The 13,373-nt window shown below is 42.3% G+C and overlaps 1 protein-coding gene across 11 annotated transcripts in view; it reads right to left on the reverse strand.

Annotated features, from left to right (window-relative positions):
* The window catches only part of LOC135908381 (uncharacterized), a 397,530-nt gene that overhangs the window by 6,883 nt on the left and 377,274 nt on the right, over positions 1–13,373 (reverse strand). For 5 of the 11 annotated variants that reach the window (XR_010566305.2, XR_011514618.1, XR_011514619.1 and 2 more), the window contains one exon: positions 12,681–12,894. Coding sequence is in view for 3 of the 11 variants with exons in the window: in XM_070539004.1 (XP_070395105.1) it covers positions 12,808–12,894 (87 nt within the window). In the remaining 8 variants the exon portion in view is untranslated. Of the gene's footprint in view, positions 1–4,303; positions 4,902–12,680; positions 12,920–13,373 lie in introns of those variants that run through there. The other 6 variants (XM_070539004.1, XM_070539005.1, XM_065440159.2 and 3 more) reach the window with 3 other exon arrangements.

Consider the following 13,373-nt stretch of genomic DNA (forward strand, 5'->3'; position numbering starts at 1 on the left):
TTAATCCGCAGTCCCTCACTATGGCGTGCCTCATAATCAAATTGCACTTTTGGCAGGCAAAGCCCCAGAATTCAATTCAGGTTGTTGATTTCATAACTTTGGAGCATGTTAAGCATACAGAGCAATATTCAATTATGAGTCATGATAGTGCTTGCGCTGAAATTGGCGGGAAAAGGTGATACCTACGTGTTACCTTGCAAAAGTATGTACAAACTGCAGGCCGTGTTTCTGATTATAGTCTCTGGTTACAACAAAATTCATGTTATAATGTAGCTAAGGCGATTTATGGTTATAGTGAAACTTTTGACCACATTAATGTAAAAAAGTGAACTACCATTTCTATAATATCTAAAAATGCATGTGATAGACTTCCAAGGATGTGGCTGACTTGAGTGCTTTTTGACTTGAGGTGAAGTTTGTGTCAGCAGACCTGAACGTCGGAGCGTCCGCCAAAGCGTCATCACGCCATATGAAAACAGATTAAAGAATGAAAAATTATTGAGCAACAGTTAGCGAATGATGATGCCATAATAGAGATCGGTAGAGGTTGATAATGACTACTAATGACTCCAAAATGACCAATATGTCTCATGACAGCTTGAAATAACCACAACTGATTAGAAATGACTAGAAATGTCTGGTAATGAGTAGTAGCTACTAGAATAACTTGTAACAACTACTAATGACTATAACATGACCGATATGTCTAACGACAAATTGTAACAACTACAATTGATTAGAAATTACTAAAAATGCTTAGTAGTAAGCAGTAATGACTTAAAGAAAGAAGAGAAAGAGGCGAATGATAGGAGGAAGAGTAGGCTTTCACCGTTCACCTCCTAAGGGAGATCTTAAGAGACCCTGTAATTTTTATAACAGTGTTTGCTGACTGTAGACCACATTATTTATATTTAGGCTGCACTATCTTACTCCTGGTATTTGTGCAAACCCTCGTGGAGCTGTACCTATGATGTGCGCCTCTGTGGAGGCACCTCTGTGATTGACAGTAGGTCGTGCATGCGGCAGTGTGAAACTTTCTAAACAAAATAGCTACAAGTAAGGTTGTGTGCTGAATTCTTTACTTACAACAAAATTATCACTTACGTATTTTTGCATTGTGGTTGCATGAATGGAACAGGACTTCGGTAAAGACAGGGTGCTGACAACGAGGTACACCATCATCATGACTTTTTGTGGCTTATGATGTGGTCTATGATATGGTCTATGCAGACTGCAGTCTGCATCTTATCGCAGTCACTGCCTTGTTTCATTCATAGTACTTAAAGGAGCCATGACGCAGTCGCACAACTTTTCTCAGTTTATCATTGAAATTGAGAGCAGAGGGACCAATATATTTGTGCACACAATAAAACTGGGTACTCGAGGCATATTTTAACTGAAGCTTTCAATTGGAAACTCCAGCCTCCAAACCCCTCCCACCAACAGCGACTACCATTTTGGCATGGATTGTGCGACATGGGGAAGTGCGGGGCCACCACTGTGTGGTCTGCTTCGAAAGAGTCCTAAACTTCGTCGAACGCATTGCTCCACGTGCTCTGGCACCTAATGGCGCAGCAAGGGCATTGCCATTGAAATAACGCTTGAAATTTTTGCACACGGATAATAAAAGCAGCACAAATTAGGGACGCCTGGATAAACTATTGGGGGGGGGGGGGGGGGGGGGGCTGACTGCCAAGACGTGAAAATGAAATGATGCATGGCGACCACAACATATTTCCAGCTCTTGCAATTGCTGCCGGCGCCTGCATTGCACAAAAGCGTGCCAGAGATTGTCTCGTATTATGCTAAAGCAGCCGGTACTGGGAGTGTGATTTCATTTCATCACTAGTTAGCATTGCGCGACTTCTATATGGTTTAACTGCAATATAAAAAAATTTCATGTACAGGTATTCTACTGCATGGAATGCACTCAAACTTTGGCAGCTTGCTGTGAAATGCTCATGGTTTAACATGCACTGCATAATTCAAGCTCCAAAATTTGTGTTACGGCCCCTTAAAGTGCAATAAGACAAACGTTTAGCAAAGGCCTCAATTTCAAGTTCTGAGGAAGGTATACAAGGGATCTCATAAATCACCAAGTTACCTATGTTAGTCCAGTTATCTGTAATTAAATTTATGTGTGCACTGCGTGCTCTACTCAATTTTTTTTATGCAAGCTGCACTCACTGCTATCTGGGCCGTGGATTGATGGAGAACAGTGATAAGCCAGAGCCCAATTATAAATGATTTCATTTGGGAGCACGCAAGTTGCTAAGTGTGGCGGTAATCTTCTAGCACAAACACCATAGCTGCCTTGCTAAAGGCAGAGTATGAGCTATTCCGCAGCAGTATGGAGGCTACCAACATCAAACGTTTCAAGGCGACACCCAACTGACTCAGCGAAGTGTTGCTTAACATCTCTTTCTTGCACAGAACTTTCTATGTGGAAACTGAACATCACTAAAAAAAATGGTATTGCAGACTAAGAGAAAACTGCTGTACCGAAAGACTACACGAGGATCTAACGAAAGCTGTGGGGGTCAACGGACCTAGCTGCTGTGCCAGAGTGGTTCCCTGAACTTTCTGTAAAACTCCTCAAAAGAGTTTTTTATGCTTCTGCCCATAGAGAACAAAGCTAGAAATCATGTATGCTCATACTCCCCTCCTGGCAATCATTACTTATTATTTATTTTTTGCATCATTTCTCACACTATACTGACGTCATTCAACTACATGGGAGGCTCCACAGCTGCTGCTAGAGCTAGCAAAAAAGGTCAGCAGGCCCTTCAGTGTTTCCTACAGCTCTGAACTCATCGCATTGCAACATCGCCATCTTCTCAAGAACAAGCTTTTTGCAACACGAACGTCATTCTCATTTGCTGCAGTCTTGCCTCCTGTGGCCTCCAAAATGCTCTTAACAGCCCCCACTCTTAAAGATTAAAGAGTCTTCTGGTGACATGAACAATACACAAATCGGCAAGTACAAGAGCTCTGCAATAGCACAGTTGTTAGTGGGTCCAGCTCCCTACTGCACATTGTCACAATGGCACAAGTTCAATGTGAGGCCAAGAGGCATCACTGACTAAACTTTTCTTCTTGAACAAGCACTGCATGTGTTCACCTCAACCGATCCTACATGAAACAGTGCAAGACTTACTGAGCATAACTGCGCCAGCTGTCTTGTCACTACCTTGGAGGAAGGGCAAAACTGAAACTCTTCATCGCATGGTAAGGGTAAAGCTAAACATGAGGAGCTGGCCTAATAAAAACGACATGGTGACCACTTAACGGAAAGGACAAGCAGACAACAGCACATTCAGTCTTGAGCTGGCATTAAAATGTTCTCAGCATCTGGGCAGAGCTACAGAATTAGGAGCAACAAGGTTTTTTTAAAAACAGTTTGGCTTGTCAGCAGGAAATGATAAACATCCTAACGCAGAAGGAAAACGTTATGATGGTTGTACAGGTTAACCACCATGCTTTGAAAAGTCTCAGCTATGTTAAAATCCTCGTTGTGCATGGTGTGCGTCATACAGGACACTATACGCAAGCAAACTTATGCGAAACATTTTTGCAGAATATCTTCTAAGAAACCAGACTGTTGTGTTAGCGGCACGTATTTCATCCATTTCACAAAATGAGTACCTCATTAAGTGTGACTTCATGACTACAATGCAGTCTTTTTAACTTCCACACAGGTTACCTTAATAATGTGGTGAATGTATTGAGAACTGTTATTCTGCCATTCAGACAGTACACTTGTCTGAATCCTACAGCTTTCAGTGAGGTAAAGTGTAACAATAATAAGCATTATTGTTTCAAATGCCATGTGCTTGCATAGAGCTCCTGTGCCTGGTGACCACATCACTGGTTAAGGCAAAGTGCACAGACCATTAAAATTAAATTGTGTGGTTTCAATTTGTGTGGTTTCAACTGCACAGTGCCTAGTAAGGGACGCTGTAGTGGAAGGCTTCATATTAATTTTGACCACTTGAGGTTATTTTTTGCATGTAGACCTTAATGTAGGTCTAAGGACACCTTTGTCTAAGTAACTCTCCTGGAAATGTGGCTGCTGCTGGCAGAAATTGAAATCGTGACTTCATGCTCACAGCAAGATGCCCCACCCATCTACCGTGGCATGCAGCAAGTCATAAGGCATACAGTGCATGTTATTATATACAGCTTCATAGTATAAAACGTTTATTTGCACACAGTCATCCATACACTGACTTGCAAAGTCTGGAAAATGCAATATTTGTGCAAAAGACCTGAGCATAATTGTGTAACAAAAATGATGACCAGGAGAGAAAATGTTTGATGATTTCTATAAAAGTCCTTCTGAAAGACATACTATACGGCTATTACTATTTTTAAGGAACCTGAGAGCAACTAGCCGCTTTAATTAGCCCTTTTTTCCATGTAGTTATGGTTTCCTTGGTGCAATAGTATACTTCAGATCGAAGTTCACTGTGCTCACAGTTCCACAAGACTGCAAGTACACCCTTGCTGTGATGCTTCTGTTGCAAACATTTTATCGTGTTGAGAATGAGTTGCATAATCTTCTAGTAATAAATCAAATCATTGCGCAAGCACTCCGCACAGATTGTTATCCGGCGAACCTGAAACGTGCGGCCCGTGTTTATCCCTGGGTTAAACCCCTTGCGGTTCATTAAATGATGAGTTGGTAGGCTGCTGGATCCGTTGTACACAGTTTCTGCTTGCGCTTGGCTGCACGAGCCTGTACTTGTGCCCGGGCTTCTGCATCGGCACGGCATAGATGAGCTTGTTCCAGGTTCTGCTTGCGATGTCACTGATCGAAAGCTGCCTGCTTTGAAGGAGTATGTATGACATGTGGCCTACCCACTTCGGAGCCGGAGAGAAACTGCTGTGTGTGCGCTCGGCTGCAACGGAGAGCAATGACATCACTACTGGCGCTGCTAATCCAACACTACCTAGATAGCCCAAGGCCTTTTCACTTCGATCCATGGCATCATGTTACCTGGCCCAACTGCCATAGAATCTAATGGGGATGCTCCCTAGTAGGCAACAGTGACCTTGTCGTCACTGCTTTCATCACACCAGCCTTGCAAAAATTGAAATTTCGGGCCAAGTAGCGTGACGTCATGGATCGTAGTAAACAGACCTTGTGCTACCTAGGTGGTGTTGGCTAATCACATGCCTCTCTTTCTCTCTGTTTTTTTTTTTCCGCACATGTGCATGGGGTTGCGCCAGAAGAGCTTTTGGCATGCAGGCGAACAATAGAGGGACAGACACATCGGCTAGCCATATACAGCTTCGGTGCAAAAAAGGTCTACAGTCGAATGCCTCTACAGCGAAAAGACCTGTATAACAAAGGATTGATTATGTGCCTACCGTTTTCCTATCTTCTATATGCATTGTGAATTAATTTATAATGAAGACCACTATGTGCTGGTATCAGGTGTAGTCCTGCAGCCCGTCTCCTGGAATCGCATGCTGCTTGTAACGCATCAGTGGGTGCAGCGGCTGATCAATACGTTGCAGTTGACAACCTGACGTGATGATGTAATCGTAACTGACAACAGAGGACATCTTCAAAATGTTTAGGGGTGAAAAGGACACGAATGTAAAGAAAAGCTACACTGATGACGATCTTGTAAATGAACCACGAATTTGGCGGCACGGGAAGATGACAGCAGCATTCTATGATCTGCAGCTTTACTTTTCGTAGCTCCTGTATTTTGCCGTAGAGTATGCTGTGCATTGACGTAGCCAGGGAGAGGGGGATTAGAACCCTCTCCTCCTCTTCAATGGAACAAAGTTTCAGGAGATAGGCTCCAAACGAGTGACATGGATGAAAGGGAAAGCTTGAATATGAAAGCAAGGCGAGGGCTAGTGGCGGTCCGAAGGGGAGGGGGGAGGGGTTGTGTCATGGGTGTGATCCTCTCTCCCATGCACAGAACATTATGGCCCTACTCATAGTGTACCTCTGCCTCATACCAGATCGTGTTAACCAAACTGCCGAGGGGGGATCAGCACTAAAAATTCCACACACAGATAAAGACATGGGACGAGCGTGTAGACGAAACTCCGAGGCATTGTTGCGCACCACTAGGCCTTCGTGTTGTCGAAGAGTTTCATATCTGGTACGTGACCGAATCGTTGACCACGCTGCGCAGAAGAAAAGCGTCCCAAAATTAATGCAACTTGCTTGTCTAGGTTACACATAATAAGCACCCCGTCACCTCTTTCCTTCTTTTCCTTTCCCTTGTCTCTAATTTTCCTTACGTTAATAAACACGAGAAGAGCTTGCTGTTAGGCTAGTTTGTACATGCTGTGAAGAATGAAAAGAGGGCAAAAAACAGTACAAGAAAGACCTACAGAACGCTGATTTGCACACAGCAAAATACTATATCAAGGTCGGGGCTACTGTGCCAAGGAAGCTAAGAAACTGCCACAACAAACAAGTGGGAGGGCAGGTAGGCAAATGGCCTCGAAGGCCATGCAGAAACAGATATCTAGGAATGTTAGTGGCCCCCATGCCCTTCAACAGCCTAGTGAATGTTGAAGAGTGAGACAGTGACTGACGGGAAAGAATATTAAGATGGGGAGTCGGGGAATAGATATGTGGAGGGAGCGAGGGTTGCACATAGAAGGCGTCAAGAATGAAGATGGCGGATAATTATGGACATATCGAGCATGTCTCGTCTCTGCCTGATCACTCAACACCAGACAGCCGTGGCCAGTCATCTAGATGAGGCTCATCTACCCTGCCATAACACATGCTGCTTGCTGCAGAGCCCATCCTAACTAAACATCTTGCCAATCTTCAGAATAGATGGGTGTCAGGAGACACAACACTTTCAAATCTCTTGGAGCTACTGGCCCTTATTTTACTGTGAACTACAGATGCTGTAATTTTTCCAAAGGCTTCTAAAGAGGAAGTTGCCATGCTTCGGACTGTCTGCCTCATCAATTCCTGTGTTGTCAAGTAACACATGTCGTGTGATGACTACAATACCATGATCGCAAGTTACTTCCAAACATCTCTTCAAACAAGCCACACAGCAGGTCACCGAAAGCGAGTGAAACTCGCATCATATGGTACTATCTAAGTTCTAGCGCAAAGCTTCGTTCCTGTATTTTAAAACCTGGAATAATATGGCATGCCCATAACACCAAAACTGCGAGTGAACGACACGCAATTTGCAACACGGTGCCCACCCTCTTCCATAAGTAGCCGTTGCTGCAGCACTCACTAGAAGATCTGGCTGGAAAACAACAATTATTTCCACTGTTACCTGGGCTGTAACAAGTCTGACCTGCAAACAAGAAGACCCACGATAGTGCGCTGTCTTGTTTTTGTCTGGCCTTATTTTTAGCACTGTTTGGTTTTCGAAGTCATTTACGAGCTAGATCATCAAATACATTATATGAATGCATAAAGTTGTAAAACAAATTTGAGTTGTCTTTCTTTATATCATTATTTTTATTATAGCATAAGGACAATAGCATAACTTGATCCAAAATGGCTGCATACCTTAGCAATGAAAAACTTTTGTCAAAATTAAGCAAAGTGTTGTTTCAGCAACACAAAAATGCGCATCCTCGTTGTTAAAGCATTCTTGTTGGGACAGTGCAAGGAGTTTGTTTCGTCCTTGCATGGTGTACAACCTCCATATATATATATATATATATTACAGAGATAGAGAGAGAGAGAGGCGAAACAGGGGGAGGATGGGGTAGTTGTCGGCAGAGAACTCTCCACCCCGGAAATAAATTTCTGGATGCGCGACTGATGCTATGAACCTGGATAGAAGGTTGGATACAGTCGCACATTCTGTCAAGCAAAGTATAGACAAAAAAAAGCAGTTTAGTTCATGTTAAACAAGCATTTTTTATTGCTGAAAGTGCTTAGCTTTCTTTATTGCGAGTGGTATAGTGCCAGACCTTTAACCGAAGTGACCTCTATAACAAAGAATTTTGGAGGTCCTGAGCAATACGTTATAAAGGCGTCTGACGGAGCATTGAAAGCTTACGGTACATATTGATTAGTCTTTCAGTTTCAGTGTGCTTTCTTCTTTTTTTTGCTTCATCACTTATACTAACTGTTTTGGTGCCTTCTGAAATTTGATTTATCAACCTGCCATTGAATTTTCTCACTTTCAATTAGCTTTAGCTTGTAGCGAATGACAAGTGGCCAGCTGACATGATGTCACCATGGTTTCGAAAATTTACACTATTTGAGTGACTAAAAAGATTTCTTAAATTTCTTTTTTGCCTACCATGTCATGTTACTTCATGACTTCATGAGCTACTGTTTTTCAGACAAATGTCTCCTGAAGCGATTCTTATGAGAGGTGGTTCTTTGCTTTCCTGGTACATATGGGCATTGACACGGGATAAACTTGCTTCTTGAGATATGTAAAGCACAATACTGATTGCCTCAATTGTCTGAAAGATTCAGTTTTATGGCATAATTTTACTTGAGGACTCAAAGTGCATGAAGTATAATATGCAAGAAGACCTTGCAGCACGTCACCAACAAAGTACTATTTCCCACATTACCTATGGAAACACAAATTTATATCTTTTTGGTACTGCTCCTTTGTATACAGGCAAGACTCAACACACAGCCCTGGCCTAAGGTGACTTTTTGTTTAGGATGCTAAAGCAACTTCATGCATTATTACCAGGAACACAGAAGCACACACACATACGCAGCAGCTACAACAGCTGCAAAAACTGTTACGGACTATTTGGAGAGCACTGGACTGGACATTTAGGAAACCACTGTGTTACATAGTTATTGTATATATGCATCCTTTCCTCCTGTCCTCATCACCCTCTTTCACCACTCTTTTTTGCCCCCTTTCCTTTTTACCCTGTGAAGAGTAGCAGGCCAAAGCATGCTAGATCAGGCTGGCCTCTTTGCCTTTCCTATAATAAGCTCTCTCTCTCTGTCGCACACACACACAAAAAAACGAGGATATCAAAACCCAAAAAGTCACTTGAGATGGAACAAACATACAATGCACATAGTCTGCCCGTGCACAGTCAAGAGAGAAATACTACTTCAAAAGAGTCTGAACCTTCACTTCAAAAAAGCAGCATAGGAAAAATGGGACAAAAATACCAGACAACACGCGCACAGCCTGGAAATATGATATACACCCTTTCCTCAAAGTAAACTAAAAGTGATCCGTTGGTGTGAATACTCAATAACATTTAGTTGTCATCAATGATCTCCCAGTCGAGATTAACGCTAGCGCTTAAAATTAACGGAATAATTATTAAGTAGCCACACCAGAACGGCACCCTCTACAGTGAAAAACCATATGACCACTCACCACCCCAGCCATAATTTACAGCTGCCCGCATTGCATCCACATAGATTAAAAAGACCTAATTTTCACGGCTGTCCAACATGACCTATGAGCTGTGAGAAACTGGTTTTGCAAACAACGTTTCACATTTTCATGTAATCTGCCCTTATAATGGCGCGACATGTCCATGACATAGAATTTAGTGCCTGCAAATAATTACAAAATTTCTTCGTGCTAAACAATGCCTATGAATTGAGCTTGCAAAAAAAAGACAGTTACTTTCTGTACTATACGTAGCATAACTGGGATGGACACATAATAAATTGCTTGCACATTGTCGATGCAAGCAACATACACTGTGCAATGTCAGTACTGCACCACACAGGAAGCATTATGGTAGGAACTAATTGGCAGCAGTTTATTTCAAAGTCTCAGTGAAAACAAATCCGCACTGCAGGCCACATCTAGAGGAACCAGTTTTACTACTTTATTTTTGCTGCAATTACTGCTAGATTATATATGAGAACTCAATACCATTGAGTCAGTTCAAAGGTCTGCACAGCAAACTGTATGCAACAACCACTTCTTTTCTAAATTTAAAATTGTCATTGATATTCTGACAGTTTCCTTTTTTTTTTTTTTTTTACACAAATGCAGGCTGTGAATGGTCACCTAATGAGGAATTTGTTCTGTGAAAGCCCACAAGGTGAAGGAACATTCTTAAACCCATTTACACCCATATTACTGTTCTTGCATGATTCTACCACACCACTGATTATAACGCAGTTACCTTTCCACCCAAATATAATAATAATAATAATAATAATAATAATAATAATAATAATAATAATAATAACAACAACAACAACAACAACAACAACAACAATAATAATAATAATAATAATAATAATAATAATAATAACCTGGTGCCGATTCTACCGCTCACATCAAGTAGCCAAACCTGAGTCGGCATGTACATGCTGAAACAATTTTATGGAACATACAAAGGCACACAGACATGCACACAGCGGAATATAAGCGGCTAGTTGCTATCAGAGTCCAATGACACCTCCTTTTCTTAATCTACCTACCACAGAAAGTCTATCTTCAGTCCCATCTAATGCGTTAGAAATGCCACACACAAAGCAAACTGGAAAAATGGCAACCACAAAGCAAGGCAGAAAAAAAAAAAATACCTGTTCAATGGCAGTGCAGCTAGCTACCTTGCAGAGAGCTTTTCTTTTTTCTTTCTTTCTCTTTCTTTTTTGTAAGAATCAGTTTCGTTCTTGATTTTGAGTAGGATTAGTTATGGTAGTAATGCGCATGCGAACTTGAACACACTTTTTATCCAAAAGAGATACGCGCTAGAATCGTGCAAATATGGTACATCCCTGCATGGGCTTTCCATAGAGGTTTTTAAGATGGATGTAACAGGCACCGAGTGGAACCTGTGATGCCGTCCATTTCTTTTATTAATACATATTTTTCTTGCACTGTTTATCTGTCCCCAAGCAAATTTACACTACCAGTGAGCTTAATTGTGGCATTTGTCATAGGTTTCCTTTGTAGCTTCTTGCTACTACTGGGTGGATGACAATACTTTCCTTTCATGGTCATTTCATTTTTATTGTGAGAAGCAAGAGTTCCACAACAAATGTGGCAAACTTAATTACTTGAGAACTGAAGAGGTAATGGCCAGCCCATTCAAGTGATTATGCAAGCTCATTAGGTAAAGGCTAGTGGCAGTGGTCTAGCAAGAAGGGGAGTGGCACACGAATCACATGCACCCCCCACTTCACGAAAGTCTGGGGCCTGCCCAACTTCTCTCCTCTACCTCCCCTGTGAACTCAACCTCGCCCCCCCCCTCCTTTCCCAACAAGTATGTCTGGCTACACAACTGCCATGTGGCATGCTTGACAGGAAAAGTGCATGTCTTTATTTCAATCTCTGATAATTAAGATGCGTCCTACGAGTACTGTGCTTAACATTCAATAACCTGTTGCGCATTTCCAACTGAACTGTGTTCCCATTATTAATGTGTTAGAGCCGCCTCCCTGCTTCACTTGAAGATAAGTTAGACATTATTGCACGTAGAATTTTTATGAGCACTGCTCGCATTCGGGTAAGACTTATTTACTCTTTTCCAAAAAGCACGAACCATGTGCTAGCCCAACTCCCATGTTAAAAGGCTAAAATTGTGTTAAATCAGCAAAATCCACATTATCGCAGGCTCATGAGCTAAAATTAACAATCCTAATACAGCAGCATTCTTTATTTATTTCTACGTGATGTGCTATTGTGACTTGGGTAAAGACGAGAGACGGACTCTTGGAGCAGACGCAGAGGAGATGAAAAGCTTTATGCAATATGTACATACAGCAGGTAATAGGGTACAAGTAGCGGCACTGAAGAGTGCACCAGATCGATGGGGTGGCTGGTGGCAACTCCCTCTCTCTAACAATAGGCCAGCTCTGCCTTAAATCCCTTTGGGCATGGTACGTTGGCAGGACGAGGAAGGACCAATGCTGACGTCAATCGCGTCGCTTTCCTCTTTTGTTGAAGCAGGAGAAGTCCAAGCTACATAAAACCGGCCTCCACAGCAAGGGTCAGAAGTTCTGTGGAATTTCGAAGGCTGCTAGTGGATTCGTCGTGGTGCCCTCTCTGGCCCCAGACAACTCAGTTGGACCCACGGAAAGGGTTCGGCAGTTTCCTGGAACTTTGCCGGTTGCCACCAAGGGCAACCACTTCAGAAGAACGAGGTGGGGAGGGGGGAGTGCCTGTTGCTTTGATGTAGGCGTGTAGTGTGGCACAACACGCGCACTAACACTGCAAGCTATGCATTTTTAAGGTAAGCTTAGTTTATTTATTTCTTGAGTTTAATTATATTGAAGTTTTTTATTCAAAGCTACGTACACTGCTAATTAATGACATTTACATTTTATTGCCTAATCGTACTGCGTCGTCTTAAAGTAGCGTTGATGAGCACATCCTCCTGAGACCCCTTGCACATTATACTGCACATTGGCCTCAATCTTTCTCAAACTGAGCTCCGTAGATGTTACTTAACACATTTAACCCAGATAGGATGCAAGATGCATATGGAACTGCATAAAAGTGGTTTAGTCATATTCTCACCACCAGTTTTTGAGAAAATCGACACTAATCTGACATAGGCCACTGTTTCGTCAGAGACGACAAAAAGCAACCATGAAGGGTGCTTCAAGTACCATGAACTGACTTGAAAATACTGCATGCAGCATCAATATGACAACTGTCTTCATGTCTCAAGAAGCTATAGAAGATCTGTTAGACATACAGTTCAACATTTTTGGTTTTTACTTTCCCAAAATTCATTGTACTTATTTTGGCACATACGATGGCTGAAGTAACCGGTGGGTATGTCGGGCTGCGGTCGTCAGGCATGATGGATGGCAGAGTTTGGGTGCGTAATTCCAGGTTGGTGGAAAACCACAGCACCTCCACCAGAATCTAATATACATACAGTGCAAGAGAGCAGCAGGCAGCGCGTCTCAGCCAGAGCAGCTCAGGCAATCTCAAGCTCACGCCTCCGGGACGACTGGCGATGTGGCTGCAGCACCAGGCATTCCTCTTCACTACATAATATGTACTCATATATATTAATATAAATATAATAGTTTACAATAAAGTTTTCCGAATTAACTTTCACCACTCTTTCTCAGCAGATAATTTCTCACGTTGACCTTATATACTTTCTTTTCCTTACTGTGGATATCCATCTACATCACTAACATTGCTAAATAGGAAACTGCAGTTGCATCCAATTCACAGAATAACAATGTTTCTGAGAAGAAGGCTAGCGAGGACACAACGCCACACAGCAATGTGACTCTGCAGAAATTAAAGAGTGAATCCATTTGATATTCGAGCAATAGCAGAATGAGACTTTGTGACATTATGCAGCTACAGAGTCGCAACAGATAACACAAGAAAAAATGATTTGGTAGATACAGCTCTTCGTCATCACCAGTGAAGTAACCCAGTTCATCCCCTGCACTGGTCGCAGTCCAACGACTGTAAGGGCCCATG

The sequence above is a fragment of the Dermacentor albipictus genome, chromosome 5 (genome assembly GCF_038994185.2).
Source record: "Dermacentor albipictus isolate Rhodes 1998 colony chromosome 5, USDA_Dalb.pri_finalv2, whole genome shotgun sequence".
Taxonomy (NCBI): domain Eukaryota; kingdom Metazoa; phylum Arthropoda; class Arachnida; order Ixodida; family Ixodidae; genus Dermacentor; species Dermacentor albipictus.